The sequence below is a fragment of the Engraulis encrasicolus genome, chromosome 17, assembly GCF_034702125.1.
Source record: "Engraulis encrasicolus isolate BLACKSEA-1 chromosome 17, IST_EnEncr_1.0, whole genome shotgun sequence".
NCBI lineage: Eukaryota > Metazoa > Chordata > Actinopteri > Clupeiformes > Engraulidae > Engraulis > Engraulis encrasicolus.
The window spans coordinates 45669407-45690726 of NC_085873.1; the positions used below are offsets into that span (position 1 = coordinate 45669407).

Below are 21320 nucleotides of genomic sequence, written 5' to 3' on the forward strand. Positions count from 1 at the left end.
GTGTCCAGCTGCATCACAGTGTGGGGAGGAAGCTGCACGGAGAAAAACAGGAAGACACTCCAGCGTGTTGTGAACACAGCGAAGAAGATCATTGGAGTACCACTCCCCTCCCTGCAGGACATTTACACCACACGCCTCGTCCGGAAAGCACTGATGATCATCAAAGACACAAGCCACCCTGCACACAAACTGTTCAGCCTCCTGCCCTCTGGAAAGAGGTACAGGCGCCTCCGTTCCCGTACCACCAGGCTTGCATGCAGCTCGATGCACCAAGCAATCAAGATACTGAACTCTCAACCCACTCTCCCTCCACTGTCAGCCTCTAGCCAGCCAGGCCACTGACCCCCCCCCCCCCCATATCTGCGACTGAACATTCCACCTGCACTACTACATCTGTGACTGAACTTTCAACCTGCACTAACTCAAAACATGCACACGCACACACACACACGCACACGCACACGCACACGCACACACACACACACACAAGCACACTGCACTTTCTGCACTAAACCCAAACATACACACACTGACACACAACTCATACACACACACACACAGACGCACACCGCACTTTCTACCTGCACTAAACACACACACACACACACACACTCGCTGCTGGTGTACTTGATAGACCTATTTTAATATTTATTTTTCTTCAAATGCTACTATTACTATGTCAGAACGCTATTAAGGACTTTTAGAAAAAGCACAACAAAATACCTCCTCTTAATGTATGTTCTCTACAAGTCTTCTGTTGTCCAGTCTTGCACTTTAAATGTCTGTATGAGCACTGTCTATGTCCATACTGTCTTATGTCCATGTATGAGTACTGTCTATGTCTATACTGTCTATGTCTGCATGGGAAAGCAAGAAACGTAATTTCAAATTCTTTGTATGACCAGTGCATGTAAAGAAATTGACAATAAAACCAACTTGAACTTGAACTTGAAATAAGAGGGAGAGGACAACATGAACCAAGGCAAGAATCTGAATGATTGGGAAGAGGTCGAGGGGCCCAAGGAGCAAGAGGACGAGGGGGCCAAGTAGCAAGAGGACGAGGGGGCCAAGGTGCAAGAGGTCGAGGAAGGGGAGGAGGAAGACAAAGAAACATCATTACTGATGACATAAGGGCCACATTGGTTGACCATGTCATCAACCATGGCATGAGTTACAGGGAAGCAGGAGAGAGGGTTCAACCCAATCTTAGCCGCTACACTGTAGCAGGCATTATAAGAACATTTCACACCGAGAACCGGTATGTAGAGTCCTTTCATACTCTAAACATTTCATACTTCATTTTATGTGTAACATTGCAGTATAGGCCTACTTGCAATCTGTCCATAGAAATTCAGTGTAGGCCTACATGTTAGACAATGTATGTACTTTTGTAATATGTACAGTAATGTACAAATGATGGCATTGCTACTTTACAGAACTGCCAGAAATTCGAGAGCTGGGGGCAGACAGCGACTGTTCACACCAGACCAGGAGACCAATATTGTGAACATGGTGATGGCAAACAACACTATAAGGCTGCGCGAAATTCAGCAGCGCGTAATTGAAGATGACACAGTCTTTGCAAATATAAATACTGTGAGCATCTCTGCATTATAGCGTTTCGGAGAGCGCGCACATCCAGATTAAACAGGTGCCGGACTTAAACATGATTAAACATGAAAAGAAGGAAGGTCCGCACACTGCTGCTGCTCCAGGTTTATTAACACAACGTTTCGACAGGTGACCAGACTGCATGGTCGAAACGTTGTGTTAATAAACCTGGAGCAGCAACAGTGTGCGGACCTTCCTTCTTTTCATCTCTGCATTATCCCGCTTGCTGGACAGAAATAGAATTCGCATGAAGCAGGTGTACAGAGTGCCCTTCGAAAGGAATTCTGAACGGGTAAAGCAACTGCGTCGTGAATATGTGCAGGTAAGCAACAGCATTGGTGTTGAATTCAGAAGTACATGCATGGTACTTTACATACTGAAGGGTATTCACTATGTTTTCTTTTTTTCAGAGAGTAATGGCGCTGGAGGCAGATGCCATGGGCCATGAGCTCATATTTGTGGATGAGGCAGGCTTCAACCTGACAAAAACAAGAAGACGGGGCAGGAATGTGATCGGACAGCGCGCCATTACTGATGTTCCAGGGCAGAGGGGGGGCAACATAACTATGTGTGCTGCAATCAGTCACAACGGTGTCCTTCACCATCATGCCACACTGGGCCCATACAACACAAACCTCATGATAAGATTCCTTAACCAGCTTAATACCATCCTCACTGTGACAATGCAACCAGAGTGCGCCTTGTCACATTTGTTAACAAACAAACGTTACAGTTTTCACACACTACAACTAACTCTCAAGGGCCGTACACACACGTCGCTACTAGTTACTCGCTCAGCGAATTAAGTCAATAGAATGTCGATGTGTTCCAGCGAGACTCGCAGGCGAGTACTGTACAAGCAATGCGATGTGGGCGGATCCCGAGTTGAAAATATTTTATCTTCGAGCGAGGCGAGTAAGCGAGTAACCAATTGAAATGCAGAGTTGGGTACTTCTCGCCTGTTCATTGGCAGTTAAAGCCGCGGGAACTTGCAGTGAAAGTTCCATGAAAGAGTGGCGAGTAGGCGAGCAAGCGAAAAGCTAGCTTTGTGTGTGTACGCCGCTTCAGTGTAGCCATTTGGTTTTTGAAAGTTTAATAACATTAATGATTGCTTGCTCTGTGTTTAACAAAAAGAAGTGCAAGCCTGTATTAAGAAGGCTTTAGTCTGGGTTTGTGTGTACACAACCTGGCACCCTCAGGAAATTGTGCTAATTGATTGAATGATTGGTTAATTAGCTACTTCAGAGTTTAAACAGCATTATTTCTAATGTTTGTGAATGTAGTTGTGTACTGTCATATTGTGTAAGGCCTGAAATGATTAAGTAATTGTGTGGTACCATTTTATTCCTGAGAATGTCATGTTAAATGTCTGATTGCCTGTAGTCACCCCTGCTCTTTGTTAAAAATGGAATGGTCCAATTTCAGGGCGTGCCAAGGTGTCCTTTATAATGATTTTGGGGAGAGCGCTTCTTGGTGAAAGGTGTGATCCTTTCTGCTCCTCCAATTCATCCTCAGCTGTGTGAGGTTAGTCAGGCAGCTTAGTCTGCACTATGGGCCTTGGACTAGTTAATTTTTTGTATATTTATTTAGGCTCATCGTAGCCTGTTTATTTTGTGTTTTTGTAAATACTGTACAAAGTTCTTCATTTTGGTTTGGGTTTCTTTTACTTTATTGTCACTGGCTCACCGTGGACTGAAAAATAAATGGCAAAAATGACATCTCGTGCCTCCTGTTGAATCTATGTGCCACTGCTTTAAGACCCTCGACACTCTACTCTTTAACACTCACAAATGCACGTCAACCACAGCAGACCAGATACATAATCATATTATGGGACAATGTCAGTTTCCACAGGTCACTTGCAGTCCGTAACTGGTGTGAGGATCATCCAAATTTCAGAATACTCAATCTCCCGCCTTACTCTCCATTCCTGAATGCCATTGAGGAGTTCTTCTCGGCCTGGCGATGGAGGTTCTATGAGCGTAATCCCCAACAGCGCATGGCCCTGCTACAGGCAATGGGGGCAATCGCTATTCCGACATAGCGCTATTCCGACACTTTTCATCCCCAGGGTTAGGGTTAGGGCTAGGGTTAAGGTAAGGGATGTCGGAATAGCGGCATGTAGGAATAGCGGTGGATGTTGGAAAAACGTGTTGGTATTCCGACAATAGACATTAAAGGATAGTTCCGGCATGAAATGAAAGTTTCACCATCGCTTTCCCATGCCACATAATGTATCTAATGATGAGCCATTCCGGGCAATGCCGCGCCGTAATGGAGTTAGCTAATTTTAAGCTTTTGGGCGAAAAACGCAGCCAATGCATCACGGCGGGGCCAATTATAGGCCTATTATTTTCTGATGTTTCCCCGCTATAAACAACTTCAAAAACGCTACACACTTCATCACAAAGGTCTCGTCAATCAAACCGAGGCACAGAGAAGGTCATCGGACCACACAGTCTTTCACTGGCCAGTGTTTCCAGAGGTGTCTCACTGTTGCAAGTCTCTGACCCGGATGCAGGCTACTCAATCAGGTGGCTAGGCTAAACATGGTCCGCGGTTCTTACACCGGCTGCGACCGTAAAATGAAAAGCTGGAACCCCGACCGTTTTCACCGACTGCCACTGTCTAGAACTAAACCAGCCATATTACGGGAATGGCTAATAGCATTAGAAGTGGACGAAACTGACGTAAAAACCCGGAGGGATCGCTACTACCGTGTGTGCAGGCAGCAGATTTGAAGAGTTGCATGGAGAGTACAGGTAGGCAGACTACTCTTACAAAGTAATTGCAACACGGTATAATATAACATGGATTCAACTTTGTAATAACACACCACTGGTGGTGTACTTACATCTGTAAGAGCACTTCTAGTACGACCTCCAGCCCTCCTCCGTTGCGTAATGGTCCATCTGACCTTGCGTCAATTAGAGTCTACTTCACTGAAACTACTCTAGCATGCTTGACATCAACCACATCGAATGCCCCAGGTCGCACAATTTCACTTGCCATCCTGCGCTAGTTTGTTTTGACAGTGTATTTATCTCCTGTGGGCTACATTTACTGCACCTGTAGGCTATGCCTTCCCAAAACAGAGTGCTTGCTGGCAAAGACGCGCGGTGTTGCAACCAGTTTCACAGATTCACAGACAGTCAAGATTCATGAGCCAGACACATTTACACATGTTTCTCTCTCTTCAAACATACCTCCATAGCCATGCGCCTTTTTGGCACAGCATTCCTCTTTAGACGGTTTCGTTTTGGTGTTCCATCTCCCTTACTCTTCTTGTAGCCATCATCCTCGAAATGCTCCCTCCACACACGGTAGTAGCGATCCCTCAGGGTTTATATGTCAGTTTCGTCCACTTCTAATGCTATTAGCCATTCCCGTAATATGGCTGGTTTAGACAGTGGCAGTCGGTGAAAACGGTCGGGGTTCCAGCTTTTCATTTTACGGTCGCAGCCGGTGTAAGAACCGCGGACCATGTTTAGCCTACCTAGCCACCTGATTGAGTAGCCTGCATCCGGGTCAGAGTTGCAACAGTGAGACACCTCTGAAAACACTGGCCAGTGAAAGACTGTGTGGTCCGATGATCTTCTCTGTGCCTCGGTTTGATTGACCTTTTGATAGACCTTTGTGATGAAGTGAGTAGCGTTTTTGAAGTTGTTTATAGCGGGGAAAAATCAGAAAATAATAGGCCTATAATTGGCCCCGCCGTGATAGCCTGGTCCTGACCATCCCATATACTACCATTTCATTTCGTATTATGGTCTGGAATTTCTTTTCTCTGAAGCGCTTGCAGGAAGCGGGAAGTAACGCCCAGTTCTGGTTTGAATTGATTGGACAGCTCTCACCCAATCGGCGATAGTTACTCATGACGTATCTGTTATGCGCCCAGAGCGAGCGATCACATGACCCGTACAGGAAGTTAACTCACAACAAGCCCATTCCCTACTCTCTCTCGCTAGTTGTTGTGATACAAATGCTTGAAGATTGTGCAGATGGCTGTGAACGATAGCTGCAGGCTCTGCTTTGGAAATTTAAGGATTGATGGATTAATCACGAATTCCAAATTGTTATTTGACAAAAAGGAAGGCAATGTTGCGTCGCAATTATCTAAACTCGGGTTGATTGTAAAGGACACGCCACAGCGTTCATTCCGGGTCTGTCGCAAGTGCTGCTCCGTTGTCTCACGGCTTCTACAGGACAACTCGAAGTTACAGAAATGGCACGACCAGGAGACCGCGGAGGTTTTACAACCTCAAACAGACGAAGCTGCTTCGGCCTCCGCCGACAAAAGGGACCGGGAGCCCACTCCATCCAAAACGCCAAGGCAATTGAAAAAGGCCAGAACATCAGCCGGATTGCCTCCCCCAGCGAGAACCAGCGAGACAGAGGTAAGTTTCACAGCACTATGCCATGCTTAACTGGTAGTATTATGGGATGGGCCAGGACCAGGCTAACTTTGTTGTGTACCACCACATATCCATGGTATGCAGTGCATAAGTTATTGTGTTGATTATGTCAGTCAACCATGTAATACAGGCTACAAGTTGTCATCCTAGTTGCAATGAAAGTGCTTTGATCGTTTCCACTGAAGTCGAAAGATTTCCCCATCCCCCACCTTGGAGTAGCAGTGGGGGATGGTACAGTGATTAGCGCTCTACTTGCACTAAGATCCGATAGGTCTGTTCTGCTATTCTGTACTTCACTCTCGTGATGTTACATGTTTGGACCCACTGACAACTTAATTGGGCTTACACTGTTGGCAAAGTATAGTTTTTGATGTCCCATTCACAGAAGGTGGAGACCCTCCCCCATATAGGCCTACTGCTCAACTTAAACCTACTAACAGGGCTCTAAATTGGCATCAGCCAAATGCTGGTGAAATTTCAATTTTGCTGATGGAAAAAAAGTACTATTGTCTTTGACCCATTAGTGAGAGTGTGCTAGTAAGTTTGACATCAACTAGCTGTTTTGGCTGGTGAAGAACATGTTTAATTTAGAGCCCTGCCCACTACTCACAGATAGACATTAACTTTTTGCTCACCTCCACAGTCATTCAGCCACATGTTTGTTGCAAGCATTGCATTGTACTTTTTCTTTTCCATTATACATATAAGCTCTCAAAATGAGTGATAAAACAAGGCAGTCAGTGCTGTATGATCATATTAAGAAACTATCTGAAGTGTATCAGACAAATAGAATCCAGATTTTGTTTCATAAACCTAAACATTATTTATTATTCTTCATTTACCCTTTATTTAACCAGGGAAAGTCCTGTTGAGTCACAGTGACTTTTCTTCCAGGGAGTCCTGGCCAAGAGGCCAACATAACACAAGGGGCAAAACAATATGCTACTGACATATGTCAATCCCAAGATTGAGATACCTGCCAAAGTTACTCGAGAGACTAAATGACTAGCCACAACCCATTTTTGACCAGTTGGCTGGTGTCAAACCCTGCCAACTACTCTTCTGGTATTCTGATTAACTTGATTCATTTGTTAATCCAGTGCTACCCTTTATCTCTTCTCCAGGTTGTTATCAACTACAGTTCTCGGAAGGTGAAAGTGAAGTGCCAGGATGATGTGGCAGGTATTGTCGAGAACTTGGCAAAGAGGAACTTTCGGACTGCAGCCAATCTAATCGCACAAAACAGTGAAGTGATGGAGGAGGTACAAGACCGTGTGTTGGAGGAAGTGGAGGTTGAGTGTCGGACGCTCTGCAACCAGCAAAATCATTTCATGCTGTGGAGGGCAACCGCTACTGATCTTCAATCTTTTTCCTTCCACGACTTACACGCTGACCTGAAGAGGCTGTCCCCTTTCCTGTTCAGCGTGCTCGCCAAAATATCCAAGGACTCCCTACCACACATTTGTGCCGCAGCCTCCATCGCCTTACGGGGAAGAGAGAACCGGTTATCAGCCCTGGCCTACTACATAAATGCTGTGTTGTTATACGGTGGAGCAAAGAAGGCAGCATTCCAGCGACTCTCAAAACTGGGCATCTGCACAAACCATGACAATGCAGTTGCCAAAGAAAAAGAACTGGCTCAGCGCTGTGAGAGTCCTGTGAAATCACTAAAAATTGATTTAGAGTCCTTCCTGATCCAGAGGAATATTCAAAGAGGCCTACCATCATCAGGTGAGTTAAGGAAATTATGTGTATGTAAACATTGAATGTCCGTGTTCGGTCTGTTCTCATATTTCTATAGAGATGTCAATGTTGACATTTGTTTTACCTTTTGTTTCCCATAAGGCGCAACGGCACACGCCATCACGACAAGTTCTGACACAACCACCACCAACACAAGCCCGGTCACAGCAATCATCCCTGCCACATCAGCAAGCTCTGCCACAACTACCAACACATCAACAGGCACACCTGCAAGTGCTGAGGGGAATGCCCAGGATACATTCACTTTCAGCGGCCTGACCGTAGAAGACATGGATGATTTGGGTGTTGCTCCATTGTCTGCTACAGTTCATCCATCCTCTCCAGCGCCGGCACCTCCAACATACTCCAACATACCAACATGTTGCCATGTCTGTCTCTTTTTTGAGTACTTATTTCTTATGTGGTCAAAATCAATCAAATCTCTGTTGAATGACTTTTGCACACTGACTAAATGTAGTACAATTTGACTGTAATCTGATTTGAGATTCTGCATTAACATTTTTTGCAATTACTGTTGGATAACATTAATATGATTTACAGGTGCAGCAATGCCAAAAAAGGTCCACGTGCAGCAAGTTGGATGATGTCACAGGTTTGTTTGACACAATGTTTTGAACCTTCTACTAGATGATTCTGTGATATGTCACAAACAGTGGTGGGAAGCCTGGGTTCATTAGCTGCAATGTAGAGTCCTATATTCCAAACAACCTGGTTTTACTTGTCCAATGCAAAAAGGTTATCGTTTCACCATACAATCAGTTGGTTGTATTGGACGGGTAAAACCACTGACCTCTATACATAGATTGACTCCATATACATAGATAGACTCCATTGGATAAAACCAGGCCATTTGGAATATTGTGAACTACATTGTAACCAATGAGTCCAGGTTACCAACCACTGATTATAATATACTAAATACATCTGTCCTGTTGTGTTATAACATGTCATTACAGCCACTGCTGGAGTTGTGCCAGACCACATTCGACAGGGCGCTGAGGAGGTGAAAAGGACCTGGCTCCATGACTCTGTAGCAGAGGTTGTGGACACGTTCTTGACATTCTCCAACACCTTCATCGTGCCAGCTGCTGTGACAGATGCCGCCCAAGGAAACGCCAAAGAGAAGCTTCCTTGCCGCCAGCCTGGATGTCCAAGGATTTATGTGAACAAAAAGAGCAGAGAGACCCATGAACAGAAGGTCCACCATCTTGTGGTGGCACCTGTACCACCTGCCCAGCCTGCTTCCTCCAGCCTGGTGGACTGCAAGAGGCAGCATTCAGAGGCCCGGCTGTCCTTCGGATTTCTGCTGATGAACATGTTGGACGCTGTAAAGGAGGGAGATGGCGAGCGATTGATTCGCCTTTACAAAGACGCTCTGCTGATTTACAAAGCTTACGGACATACACAGTATGCATACAGCGCATTCCTCTTATCTGTCCAGCTAAATGCCACTTTGTCCCCCCGGCTGGCACATGACCTAACATGGAACAGGTTCTGGAACAGCACTGGTGGCAAAGGAAAAAACATACCCCTTGACCTGCATCTGGAGCACCTTAACAACTTTCTCAAGTCCTACTTGAAGAACAAGGGCTCCAACCTGACAGAAGGCACAGCCATGAGGGTCAGCAGGTCACTTGGTGTCTTAAAGACAATGATGAACCGTGCTGACAGTCAGCTGCAGCTGGCACGTTACAGCGGTGCCCACCATGCACCTGATCGCCAAACTGACATCTACACTTTGCTGGGGGTGTTCAGAGAATCAGGAGTTTTCAAAGACCAACCAGGAAGACACTTTTCTGCCTTTCCTAACTTTGACAGAAATATTCTGTCCAAAATGGACTGGGAGAACCTTCACAAATGGATGAGAGGAAAGCTTAAAGACTGCAGAGGCTTGGCTTTTTATAATTTATTGTCAATTGTGTATATAGTGTATATAGTGTATATAGTGTATATACTTATTCATGCCTTTGTCACCAGTAGGCTAGACTACTGTAATGCTCTCTTCTCTGGTCTCTCAAAAAAATTAATTGACAAATTACAACTCATTCAAAATTCTGCGGCAAGAATCCTAACAAGAACCAGAATGAGAGAGCACATCTCTCCTGTCTTGGCAGACCTGCACTGGTTACCTGTCTCATACAGAATCGACTTTAAGATTCTGATGACAGTATTTAACCCCTTAAGACGCACCCCCTTTTTCAGACTTCATTTGCGAAATTGGCATACCCAATTTGAAAGTAGCACAGATCCCACATGGTTGTAGATACATGCATGTGCATGTACCCATTGTAAAGGTAACACTCTCAGGTTTATGCCTAAAGTGTCAGTATGATTTTATGATGTTCTATCAGAGAAATACAGTTGTTTGAATGGAATAAAAATATAGTTTTTTTGTTCCCGTATAGCATCTTTTCTTGAAAATGACTGAGATTGACAGCTCCAGCAACCTGTCAGCTCTGTAATGATACATTGAGACCAAAGACACAAGTGTCTGCTTCCAACAGCAAAAGAAATGGAAGAAAAATACCAAACTATGAATATTTTATGGGTTTTTTTCTCTTGGTATACCCATGCGCTTTTGTTGGGTACCTTTTGGTGATGCCCAAGAACCTTTTTGGATAGGTAAGAAGGACACCAGAATCAAAAGCCTGTAACTTCAGAATGCCACATGCTAGAAACACAGTTCTGGTTTCTATTGAAAGCTAACATCTTGGGGCTTCCAATCATGGACTTGGATTGGGTGCTAGACATTTTGGATTAGATTGGCATAAGCATAAACTCAAAAATATCATTTTTTCTTATTACGTCTATGGGGTATTGATGAAAGAAAGGCTAAAACAATTGAAGTATGAACAAGTATTTAATAAAATAGTAGAAATAAGAAAGGCAAAATATTTAAAATAATTAAAAAATCAACTATATACAAACAAGAACATAACATAACAATATCAATATAACTAATAATACAAAACTAATACAGTGTATAATACAGTGTGTGTGTGTGTGTGTGTGTGTGTGTGTGTGTGTGTGTGTGTGTGTGTGTGTGTGTGTGTGTGTCTGTGTGTGTGTGTGTGTGTGTGTGTGTGGTGCAAACCATGCCATATGGCAATGAAAAGTGTGAAAATGAAATCCAGTCCGGAAGTCCAGCATCATTCTTTCTTCCCTTTGTGTGTGTGTGTGTGTGTGTGTGTGTGTGTGTGTGTGTGTGTGTGTGTGTGTGTGTGTGTGTGTGTGTGTGTGTATGTGTGGTGTGTGTGTGTGTGTGTGTGTGTGTGTGAGTGAGAGAAAGAGAAGTAGGGGGGAGAGGGGGAGGGGGGAGTCCTACAAATTGTTCTTTGTATGCCACTCATTGTAGCAGTCCCTCTTCACCGTAAAGCACAGCACTACCTGGCATGAAGTGCACTCTGTGGTGCTCTTCAGGGAACAGTTCACACACACCTCCGCCTCCCTGCTGTGCCATCTTCCGTGTAGTGCCTCAGTTTGTGATGTGCACCTTGGGGAGCTGGAGCAGGTGATGGAGGAGGGCCAGTTGAAGGTGACCCCGCTGCCTTCAGCTCCAACACCAGGGCCTCCCGGAACGCCTTCTGTGTAAGGGGGGTCTCATGCCTCTCTGCTGCCATACAGGAATGAAGTACAAAGGCGTTCACGATGGCAATGTCCAGAAAGTGATAGAAGAACGTCCTGTGCCACTTCCTGGTCTTGTGAACGGTGTTGTAAAACCCGATCATGGCATCAGAGAGGTCCACTCCCCCCATATGTCTGTGAAAATAAAAGATTACAAAAGTTTTGTTTAGCACATAGCATTACAATCATTGGTGGATTGTTACATACCCTTGAAGACAAAATAAAATAATGTATCTCAAGTACTTACTTGTTATAATCAGTGACAGCTGGTGGGGCAGGGATGGACTTCAGCTGCCACCGGCCATCTGTCCCTCTGACCCTCCTCTGAACGGTGGTCTGTGGGTTGTGGGCTGTGTGCATTGTGGAGCACAAGCGGACGTCCCTCGTGTCCTTCCACTGGACAAAAAGAACGGGATCATCTCTTATCCAGCGGATGGTACCACGTGGTGACTGAGAGGTGAGAGCTCCTGGACGTCTTCTCGGGTAGCCTATTCGCTGTTCTCTAATTGTTCCACAAGCCCATACCTTCTCGGCCAGGAGGTCCTTGAACAGGGTAGGGCTAGTATAGAAGTTGTCCACATAGAGCTTATAGCCCTGGCCAAGCACACGCGTGTCCACGAGATTCATGACTGAATCATAGCTGAGCCCCTTTTGAAGTGCCATGTTTCTCCCCTCATATACAAAAAAGTCCCATGTGTATCCGTTTGATGAATCTGCCAGCACAAAAAGTTTATACCCCCACTTAGTGGGCTTGTCTTTCATATACTGGCGGAGGATGGAGCGGGCTTTTGATTTCACCATCCTTTCATCCACTGCAATGTGTTGTTGGGGATGGTAGTGAGCTTTACACGCGGTCCTAATCTCGTCATAGAGAGGGCGGATCTTGCACAGACGATCGTAGGCCTGTGTTCCCCCTCCTCCTGTCATTCTCTGCATCACTGTCTGGGTGGCTAATATGCAGCATGCTGGAGACAGCTGCAAATCTTCTCCCGGACAACATAGATGTGGGGAAGGGGAAATTGTAAAGTTCGTTCTTCGCCCAGTAGTCCCTTACAGACTTGGCCCCAACTAGGCCCATGTAAATCACCATACCAATATATGAAAGCAGATCCTCCAGGGACATCTGATGCCATCTATGAGGGTGGTTCCTTTGTCCATATATGTTAGAGTGATTTACTATTGTCTGTAGGGTGTTTCTTGTCATGAAGAGCATGAAGAGTTGCAGTATGGTGTATTGCACCCCCCCCACGACCTGGGGCCCTGGAGCGCGAGCAGGGTTGAATGATGGTTGTGGTGGTATGATGTCATCCACGTCCATCCCCTGCCATGGCTGACCATTTCCCTCTGGCTCCTGTCGCCTTCCCTGTCCTCTTCCTCTTCCTCTTCCTCTCCCTCTTCCTCTGCCTCTCTTGGTGGCAGGTGTGGCGCTGGATGGCTGCGCTGCTTTCCTCTTCCTTGCTCTGGTGGTAGCCGGCGAAGAGGCTGATGGTTGATCGTCTCCTTCCTCCTCACCAACTCTCTGCCCCTCTTTCTCCACCTGGCTCTCCTCCTCCTCCCCCTCCTCCTCCTCCTGTTCAGGGAGCCAGTCTGCATCAGAGGATCTATGTGGAAAAAAACACAATATAATTGCAAATTATTATTTCATGTAACATTCAATTTGATGCATCTCTCTCTCCCTCCCTCTCTCTCCCTCTCTCTCTCTCTCTCACACACACACACACACACACACACACACACACACACACACACACACCCCTCCCCCCTATCGCACTCGGTCACTAAAAGGTGAGAGATTTTCAATGGCCCCTTCCCCCATTGCATACACTTTGTATCAGCTGTGAACCAAACACACACACACACACTAGGCAACAGGTAGTATAAATACAACATAAGCACAATTCAAAGCATTTACATTAGGCATTATGGATGAAAACAGCTAAACATATTCGTAATGCAAATTGCAACATGGCAACAGCACAATGTTCACCCAGAAAGAGAAATACATAGTACAGACAAATGCCCCCATTCATCCATTGCCTTCACACACAAACAGATAATCATAGCATACACTATAGGTTACATGCAGAATGAATACAATTAGAAAGCATTTGCAGCCGTAGTGGATGAACAATCGCTGTATTTACATTGCAACATTGCAACACTGCAACATCTCGAATGCGGTCCAAAACGCACTATGCAACTAGCACTAAGTACAATCCAGTAGTGTAAATGAATATGTGACATCTGTTTACATTCAGTGAAAGTTTAGAAACAACACTTACATCTCCAAGGCTGGATCGAGTCCTTCCAAAAATGCCACAGAGTCAACCGATGACATGCTCCCTGCGTCAGACTCTTCGTCGCTGGATTGTAAAATCCATTCGGCTGCCTGTTGAGCAGTCATCTTAGTTGGGCCAGCAACATTCTTCTTCTTGCTCGTTGCCTTCTTACCAGACATTTTGCATGCAGTAGACTGTCTGTAAGACTGTACGCAAACTGTATGTCCCGTGCTGTCTTCCGAAGTCTGTGTAAAGTCTACTGTTCTCTCGCGTAACCGTGCGTCCTCTCAAAACTATACAGCTTACTTTTTACGCGAGCAATTACGCAAACATCGAAAACAGCAAGTGGGTGGTTCTCTGTAAGTCCAAGGCAGTCGAGTGATAGCTCGTTTGAAAGCTATGAATCTCAACTATAATATTCAGTGACTCATGAAACCCGAAACTCTCACTGTCCTACGCCAATGGCGAGGTAAAGACGGGAGGTCAGATTTGAATAGCAGTGCCCTATTGGTCTTCAATCGCCTGTAACTTTCCATAGGAGGATCCGATTGGCTCGTGGGTGGTGTCAATCAAAAGCTAAGACCTTCGAGAACATCATTCAGGCACTGTTTTGCGCATTTCGTGCGGTGGAGTGGATTCCTTCGTCTTCAAAGACGCTTGTAGTGAAGAAATACAATTACACAACGTATGCAGGAAGCCAAGAAACATTGGGATTATCACAAAAACACAAGGATTTGAAGTAAATGGCCTGGATATTCCAACATTGTGGACACTGGATGACTCAGAGAAGAAATCTTGGACCATAAAACATTCGTTGGGAATATTGAGAAATTTTCAAAGGTAAGTACACCCCGTTTTCGGTTGCAATTTTGATGACATCACACACAGAGAAGATTAGCCCACTGTTAGCTGTGTGGAGAGTGTTGATCTTTGAGGATGGGTTCATATGAAAGCTGACGTTCTCAGCTTTCGAACGGTGTGTGGTATGACCATTATAAGCTTGTGTACAGTCTATAGGACAACAAATTCTTTATTTTTTTTAAAACAAAATGGCGGCATCGTGCCGTGAGCGGCACAGTGCGGCTTAAGGGGTTAAAGCATTAAATGGACTTGCCCCTAGCTATATCTCTGACATGCTCTCTTTTTATGCCCCTGCTCGAGCTCTCAGGTCCACTGATGCCAAGCTGCTAAGCAATCTCTGTCTAGCTCTTCTTCCTCTGCCTTTCCTGCTATTTCTGCCTCTCCTCTATACCTCTCCTTTTAAATCCATCTCTAACAATGATGTTTTTTTTCCCATTTGTTAAGCACTTTGAGTTACATGCCTTGTATGACACAGTGCTATACAATTATTATTATTATTATTATAGTTAATAGATTTCATTTGTTTGTCCGGGCCATTTAAATGCTCGCATTTGCACTTTGTGCCAATATCATCTCTTGCACTGTTATGTCTAACTAATCATCTACCTTTGACTGTTTTTTTTTTTGGTTTTTTTTACATCATCATCCTTCAATAGTCTTGTCTATGCCATAACTGTCCAATCGCCAAGCTTTTGGGGCACCTCTGAAGTTAAACAACAAAACATGGAATCGATTGTTCCAGGTTTTCTTGTCTTTAAGTATTTGCACTGAAATCACCTTTTGCTTTTAGTTGTGTCTAGCTTACCATTTTACCTTGTACTGTGAATTTACCTTTCTGAAAATGTGACTGTAGTTCTTCAAAAGTCAATGTACTTAAAATGAAGCATTTGCACTAGTATCAATGCCAACATCACCTGTTAACACTCAGGCCACTTTACAGTAAAGCCATTTTGTACAGTTTGTCTACCTGTTATGGGTTTTGCACATCTTTAATTTATTCAGTATTTTTATGTGAACACAAATGTATGGGAGTTGTGTGGAACCAAAAAGGTTTATCTCTCTAAACATTCCATATTGCACCATTTGCACTTCATCTTGCATTTTACTGTGTTGCCAATAAAGGCCATATTTTCCACTGTATTCTTTATACTTGCAGCGTTTTTATTTATAACAGTTAAACTGCTACACTGTCTGTCTACATTTACAATACTGTAACACCTCTCTAACCTGTGTTGTGGCAAAAATATCCTACAAGAAAGTTTTCCAACCATATATTTTTTTATTAAAGACAAATCAAATTAAACAAAGAAGAGTGGGGCGGGGTGTTTATATACAGTATATATGGGGGGGGGGGTTTAATATACATAAATTTAAAAAACTAAAACATACACATATGTTAATACTCTGACTCAGAGCTAGTGACATGGCTGCTGAGTGGATCATCTGTATCATCAGCTTCGTCATAGTAGCCAGTGTAATACAAATCTGGGAGAGTGTGTCTTTCCCCTGCATCAGACTGCTCATCCTCAAGCTGATCTGTGTCCACATCTCCGAATACATCGCTTATGATCTGTAAAACCTCTCTGGCATGCTCTATTCTGAAAACAGGAATGTTGGCTAGAATGTAGGGCAGGTCAAATATATACTGACAGTTGTTCAACACAGAGTCCACCAGTTTTTGACTGAATCCAGTGCATGCTTCAGGTGAGGTGAAGAGGTGAGCTGATGGACTGATCAGGCTGTCTCTGTATCCATTCAGCATGTCAACAATCAAGGACTTGTCCTCTGCAGTAACATGCCTTGATCTCAGGTTCACTGGCTTACCCTGAGTCTGTTCATAATCTGGTGTGGGTTCTGTGCATGTGCCCGATGAACAAGAACAGACAGTTTGACAAAATGTGCAACACTGGTGCATTGGCTCAACACCACAGGGCTCAGCTTCAAAATGTGAGAACAGTACTTTCCTGACACATGTCGTTTTTCCGAGGTTGAGCAGTTCTTTCACTTCCTTCTCCGCCTTGTAATTCTGTCCCATGTTGTAAATGATGCCGTGTGCTGACTGACCATTTCTTCCAGCCCTCCCCACCTGCTGTATAACAGACTCAAGGTCCCCTGGAACACCATACATAATCACATGTGATACATTTGGGAAATTCAAGCCCATCCCCAAAGCTGTTGTTGCTACAACAACGCGACAATTCCCTTCCCCCCGCAGTGAAGCCAGCACTCTGTCCTTGTGTTGGGGGAGGGTCTTGCTGTGAAACATACCAATCAAGAGGTTCTCACTTTTACAGTCTGAGTCACAATCCACCCAGGCATGTTGTTGCAGTTCAGCCTTCAAGTACGCAAAAACTCTTCCCACCTTTGGCATAGTCTGACAGTAAATTATTATTGGCTGCATAGTTGATCCCTTGCCTTTCACAAGTTGAACAACCCAGTCAAGGCAGTCCAGTTCATATCTGGGCACATTCTTCAATCCCAGACGGATGTTGGTCTTGTTGGGACTAGCAAGGATGTGCACGGCATTGTCCATGTGAAGTAGGCTGGTGACGCGATCTCTGGACTTGATGTCTGCAGAAGCAGTCAACGCCAGTACAGGTGTACCTGCCAGTCAGAGAAATTTTAAAAATGAAATCAAACCCAAAACAGCATGTAATATTGCATTTCATTATATATTCTAATGTAGTTGGACTATGGAGGTAGTGTCGGTGTGTTCTCCAGATCGGCAAGTTCTTAAAGAGCACTGAGCCAGGTTCTTAATATGCAGTCATTACACACACACACACACACACACACACACACACACACACACACACACACACACACACACACACAATGTGTGACTTAGCCTTGAATTGATGAGGTGGTCACAGATTCTACAGTACAGAGGAACACCCTCCAGAAATAAATAAGATGCTCCCATTTCCTTCCACATTATAGCAGTAGTATGTGGTTATGTGGATACTTAGCTATCAAACACCCATTGTGTAAGCCACATGGATAGAACTGTACATTTACATTACAATTAATAAAAGTGCGCCGAATATTATGTAAAACAACCAAAGGACAAATGCGTTGACATGACGGGCATTAACAACACAGATGAGTCATTCAACTCACCTTCCTTCGTGATAGATCTCAGTTCTCCGAGCTTTGCAAAACTCTCCCGGAATGCAGTCTCGCCTGTCGACACCTCACCCCTAATAAGACAGATGCAGAGCAAATTTATTCATGACGCCACGTGAATACTCTTGATTTAGTACAAGTAACGTTGCAGCGGTTGTAAAATGTTAACTTACCATTTGTACGTGAGATGGACTTCATCCACAACGACACCGAGAATGTTGTCTCTGTAAGCAGCTGATGATAGCATACGTCGCCATTTAGAGTTCAGCAGCCAAGACTCTGGGCTTCCAAAGACCAAACTGAAGCGTCCATCTAAGATGTCCTGCTCTTCATGCACGCCGAGCTGTGCTGCACTAACTCCCAATTTCCCTGCTTCCATTATTTGGTCCTCCATTAAAGCCAAGAGAGGCGAAACAACAACAACAATGGGGTTCAACTCAGTGCCATTGCGTGTAGCCAACTCCTTAGCTACGAGTGGAGCTAGCTGAAAAATGAGGCTCTTCCCGAAACCCGTTGGGAGCAAAGCCACGACATCTTTCCCTTGGATGAAATTAATCAAGGCATCCTCTTGCTCCGGTTTTAACACACTGATGTGTGGAAATCTACTCAGAACGGCCTGGATAGCTCCTCTGGCATCTGCCATCGTTGGGGTTGCTAGCTACAAACTTTTGTGTTCTTCTAGCACGCTGAGAACAACATAGCGCAGGCGTTTGACGTCATCGTCACGAGCGCCCTCCCCCTTTCGCCCCCACCAACCCGTCTCTTCGTTTATTGGCTGCTTTCTGGAGGGGGGGGCGTTCTGTTACAATTCTACCGAGCAGAATGCTCCACAGAAAAGCAAGGCCAGACACGTAGTGGAGGCAATCCTTGGCCGGAAGTACGTGGATGGTCTCGCGAGGCTACCGCCGTGATGCATTGGCTGCGTTTTTCACCAAAAAGCTTAAAATTAGCTAACTCCATAACGGCGCGGCATTGCCCGGAATGGCTCATCATTAGATACATTATGTGGCATGGGAAAGCGATGGTGAAACTTTCATTTTACGCCGGAACTATCCTTTAACGTCGGAATAGTGACATGTCGGAATAGCGCCACGTAACCGCTACAGGCAATGGAGGAGGCATGCGGAGACATTGACCAGGCAGCGTTTCAGGGCTGGATACGGCATGCAAGGAGATACTTTCCCCGCTGTCTTGCACTGGAAGATATAGCGTGTGATGTACAGCTCCAGGCCTTTTTATTAGAATAGCATGAAAAAGTTGATTTATTTCCATAATTCCATCAATAATGTTAATCTGTCATGGATTGTAGATGCATGGCCCAGTTTTTTAACTATTCCAATCATTATTTTTTTTCTTTTTATATACGTTGGCCTTCCAGCTCAAAAAACCCATGAATTGGGGAATTCGCATTATTAGAATATTGTTAAAAAGTCACATTTTTCTTCATCAAAATTCGGGTCACATTAAATCAGTTGAAATTCGGTACTTTCTACATAACATGCAATGGTCAATACTTGGTTAGGACATTCTCTGTCTTCATAATGGCCATGATGCGTTTAACATTGAAGTCAATGGCAAAAACAGTGCATGGGAGTTATGGAAGCCCAGATATCCTTGATGCTTTGCTGTCAGCTGTTCTTGTTTTTGACCTGGTGCCCCACATGTCACTCTTCAATATACCCTGTAGATTTCCTTGCCACGTTTTGGTGTTAACTCACCAGTTTAATTCTAACTCGCCAGAAATAAAACTCCATTCATTTTCTGGAAGATATAGCGTGTGATGTAGATGAAATCTTGTGGCCGGATGCAGCAAGGCGTAGGGATGTCCAGTAATTTCCTTTTGATTTCAGTAGTACTTCATTGTATTGAGTTTTCTTGTGTTTTGATTTGATTTGTGTTTTGATGTTGCTGTAAGAAAAATCTTTAGTTTGTTTTCTAAAATGTATAAACATTTGAGGGTTTTTTTTCTTGTGTTTTGATTTTATTTGTGTTTTGATGTAAAAAAATAAATAATAATAATTAGTTTGTTTTGGTGAATGTAAATAGGCCTGAACATGTATTCTTGTGAGTTTTCTTGTGTTTTGACTTGATTTGTGTTTTGATTTATATATTTTTTTTAAAAATGTCTTCTTAGTTTGTTTTGGTAAATGAAAATAAACATTGATGATTGAAGTCTGATTCCCTGTTTTTATATCAACCATATTCATGAAAAAAGGGTTGTGTAAAATAGATTTACACAAGAAAAGCAAAAGCCAAATGTGTGTATCATTTATACCATTTGTGTGTAGTTGCAGTCTAGGCGTGTTCATGAAATTATAGTTTGTGTGAATGATTTGACACAAAAATGCAACTATTACAAAGGTGTATAGTGTTTTTCAACCTCAGTTTGTTTTTGCAATGTATCTACAGTGCTTTGCTAGATTGGTGTGAAGTTCTTGTAAGCCGGGCATACACTGTGCAATATTTTCACTCGTGGGTCTTAAGCTTCTGCTCACACTGCACGATGGAATTTCACTGTTTAAAAGTTCACAGCTCACGACTCACGTCCTCACACTACACGAGCCGACAGTCGGATGCGAGCGAAATGCTTCCACTGTACGACACGACAGGCATGTTTCCCCGGTCTGCAGAGGAGGGAACATGCGCACCTGAGGTGGAGATGAGGTCGCGCTCGACAGCGAATCGCATGGCCCTATTAATTTGTGCATGTGAAGTGTCAAATCGGGTCGTAGCACTGCCACGCATGAGCCACGACCAGAATTTCAAACCGTTTAGATTTTCTTGCGACCCTGCTATTGCACGATCGTGAGGCGAAATCGCTTTTCGTTACCCCATGTACACTGCACGATGCGAGACTGAAGATTGACCTGCGCTTGAGCAAGAAATCGTCCCGACTCTCTCGTGCGAGTGCCAAATCGGGGCAAAAGTCGCACAATGTAAGCTGGGCTTACACTGTGCGACTTTTGCCCCGATTTGGCACTCGCACGACTTTTTGAGAGTCGGTCCTGTTTGATATCCAGGTCGTGGCTCGTGCGTAAATCGCACAGTTAAAGCAGTGTTACGATCCGATTTGACACTTCACGTGCACAAATGAATAGGGCCGTGCGATTTGCTGTGCGCGACCTCATCTCCACCTCAGGTGCGCATGTTCCCTCCTCTGCATACCGGGGAAACATGCCTGTCGCGTCGCGCAGTGGAAGCATTTGGCTCGCATCCGACTGTCGGCTCGTATAGTGTGAGGGCGTGAGTCGTGAGATGTGAACTTTTAAATAGTGAAATTCCATCGTGCAGTGTGAGCAGGAGCTTAATACCCACGAGCGAAAATATCGCACAGTGTATGCCCGGCTTTAGTTGTGTGCAGAGTTTTGCAAAAGCAGCCAAAGTTGCGTTGCCTATACCTTTGTCTGTTCCCCCTCTCTCTCTCTGTCTGTCTGTCATTCTCTCTCTCTCTCTCTCTCTCTCTGGTGACTGCTGCTGAGCTAGATGCATAAACATGGACTGCTGTGATTCCTATGACTATAGCAGCTCTGGCATAGCAAGAGCCCCTTGTGTGTGTCTGTGTGTGTGTGTCAGTGCGCGCGTGTGTCAACTGGCAAACTGAGAGGCGAGCAGGCTGGCATTTTAAATGTCAATGCGAGAG

The 21320-nt window shown here is 44.5% G+C and overlaps 3 protein-coding genes across 3 annotated transcripts; 1 reads left to right on the forward strand and 2 right to left on the reverse strand.

Annotated features, from left to right (window-relative positions):
* Positions 1–972: 972 nt before the first annotated feature.
* Positions 973–19595, forward strand: LOC134467064 (uncharacterized). Its single transcript, XM_063220990.1, has 9 exons — positions 973–1046; positions 1133–1258; positions 1437–1601; positions 1816–1933; positions 2022–2305; positions 3127–3135; positions 3511–3625; positions 18787–18892; positions 19455–19595. The coding sequence occupies exons 1-9, from the start codon at positions 973–975 to the stop codon at positions 19511–19513; spliced, it is 1056 nt and encodes a 351-aa protein (XP_063077060.1). The 3' UTR covers positions 19514–19595.
* Positions 11219–12341, reverse strand: LOC134467580 (piggyBac transposable element-derived protein 4-like). The gene is made up of 2 exons (XM_063221422.1): positions 11662–12341; positions 11219–11549 (listed from the first exon to the last, which is right to left on the reverse strand). Exons 1-2 carry the CDS (start codon positions 12339–12341, stop codon positions 11219–11221), a joined length of 1011 nt encoding a protein of 336 aa, XP_063077492.1.
* Positions 15951–18323, reverse strand: LOC134467581 (uncharacterized). The gene is made up of 3 exons (XM_063221423.1): positions 17854–18323; positions 17675–17754; positions 15951–17158 (listed from the first exon to the last, which is right to left on the reverse strand). The coding sequence occupies exons 1-3, from the start codon at positions 18321–18323 to the stop codon at positions 15951–15953; spliced, it is 1758 nt and encodes a 585-aa protein (XP_063077493.1).
* Positions 19596–21320: the final 1725 nt, after the last annotated feature.

Coding starts and splice junctions, on each gene's coding strand:
- LOC134467064 (XM_063220990.1), top strand. CDS start 973: ATGAACCAAGGCAAGAATCTGAATGATTGGGAAGAGGTCGAGGGGCCC. Junction 1,934..2,021: donor TGCGTCGTGAATATGTGCAG/GTAAGCAACAGC, acceptor TCTTTTTTTCAG/AGAGTAATGGCGCTGGAGGC. Junction 18,893..19,454: donor TGCACTGGAAGATATAGCGT/GTGATGTACAGC, acceptor TGGAAGATATAG/CGTGTGATGTAGATGAAATC.
- LOC134467580 (XM_063221422.1), bottom strand. CDS start 12,341: ATGACAGGAGGAGGGGGAACACAGGCCTACGATCGTCTGTGCAAGATC. Junction 11,550..11,661: donor GCTGTCACTGATTATAACAA/GTAAGTACTTGA, acceptor TTATTTTCACAG/ACATATGGGGGGAGTGGACC.
- LOC134467581 (XM_063221423.1), bottom strand. CDS start 18,323: ATGGCAGATGCCAGAGGAGCTATCCAGGCCGTTCTGAGTAGATTTCCA. Junction 17,755..17,853: donor GTCCATCTCACGTACAAATG/GTAAGTTAACAT, acceptor CTGTCTTATTAG/GGGTGAGGTGTCGACAGGCG. Junction 17,159..17,674: donor GAGATCTATCACGAAGGAAG/GTGAGTTGAATG, acceptor TCTGACTGGCAG/GTACACCTGTACTGGCGTTG.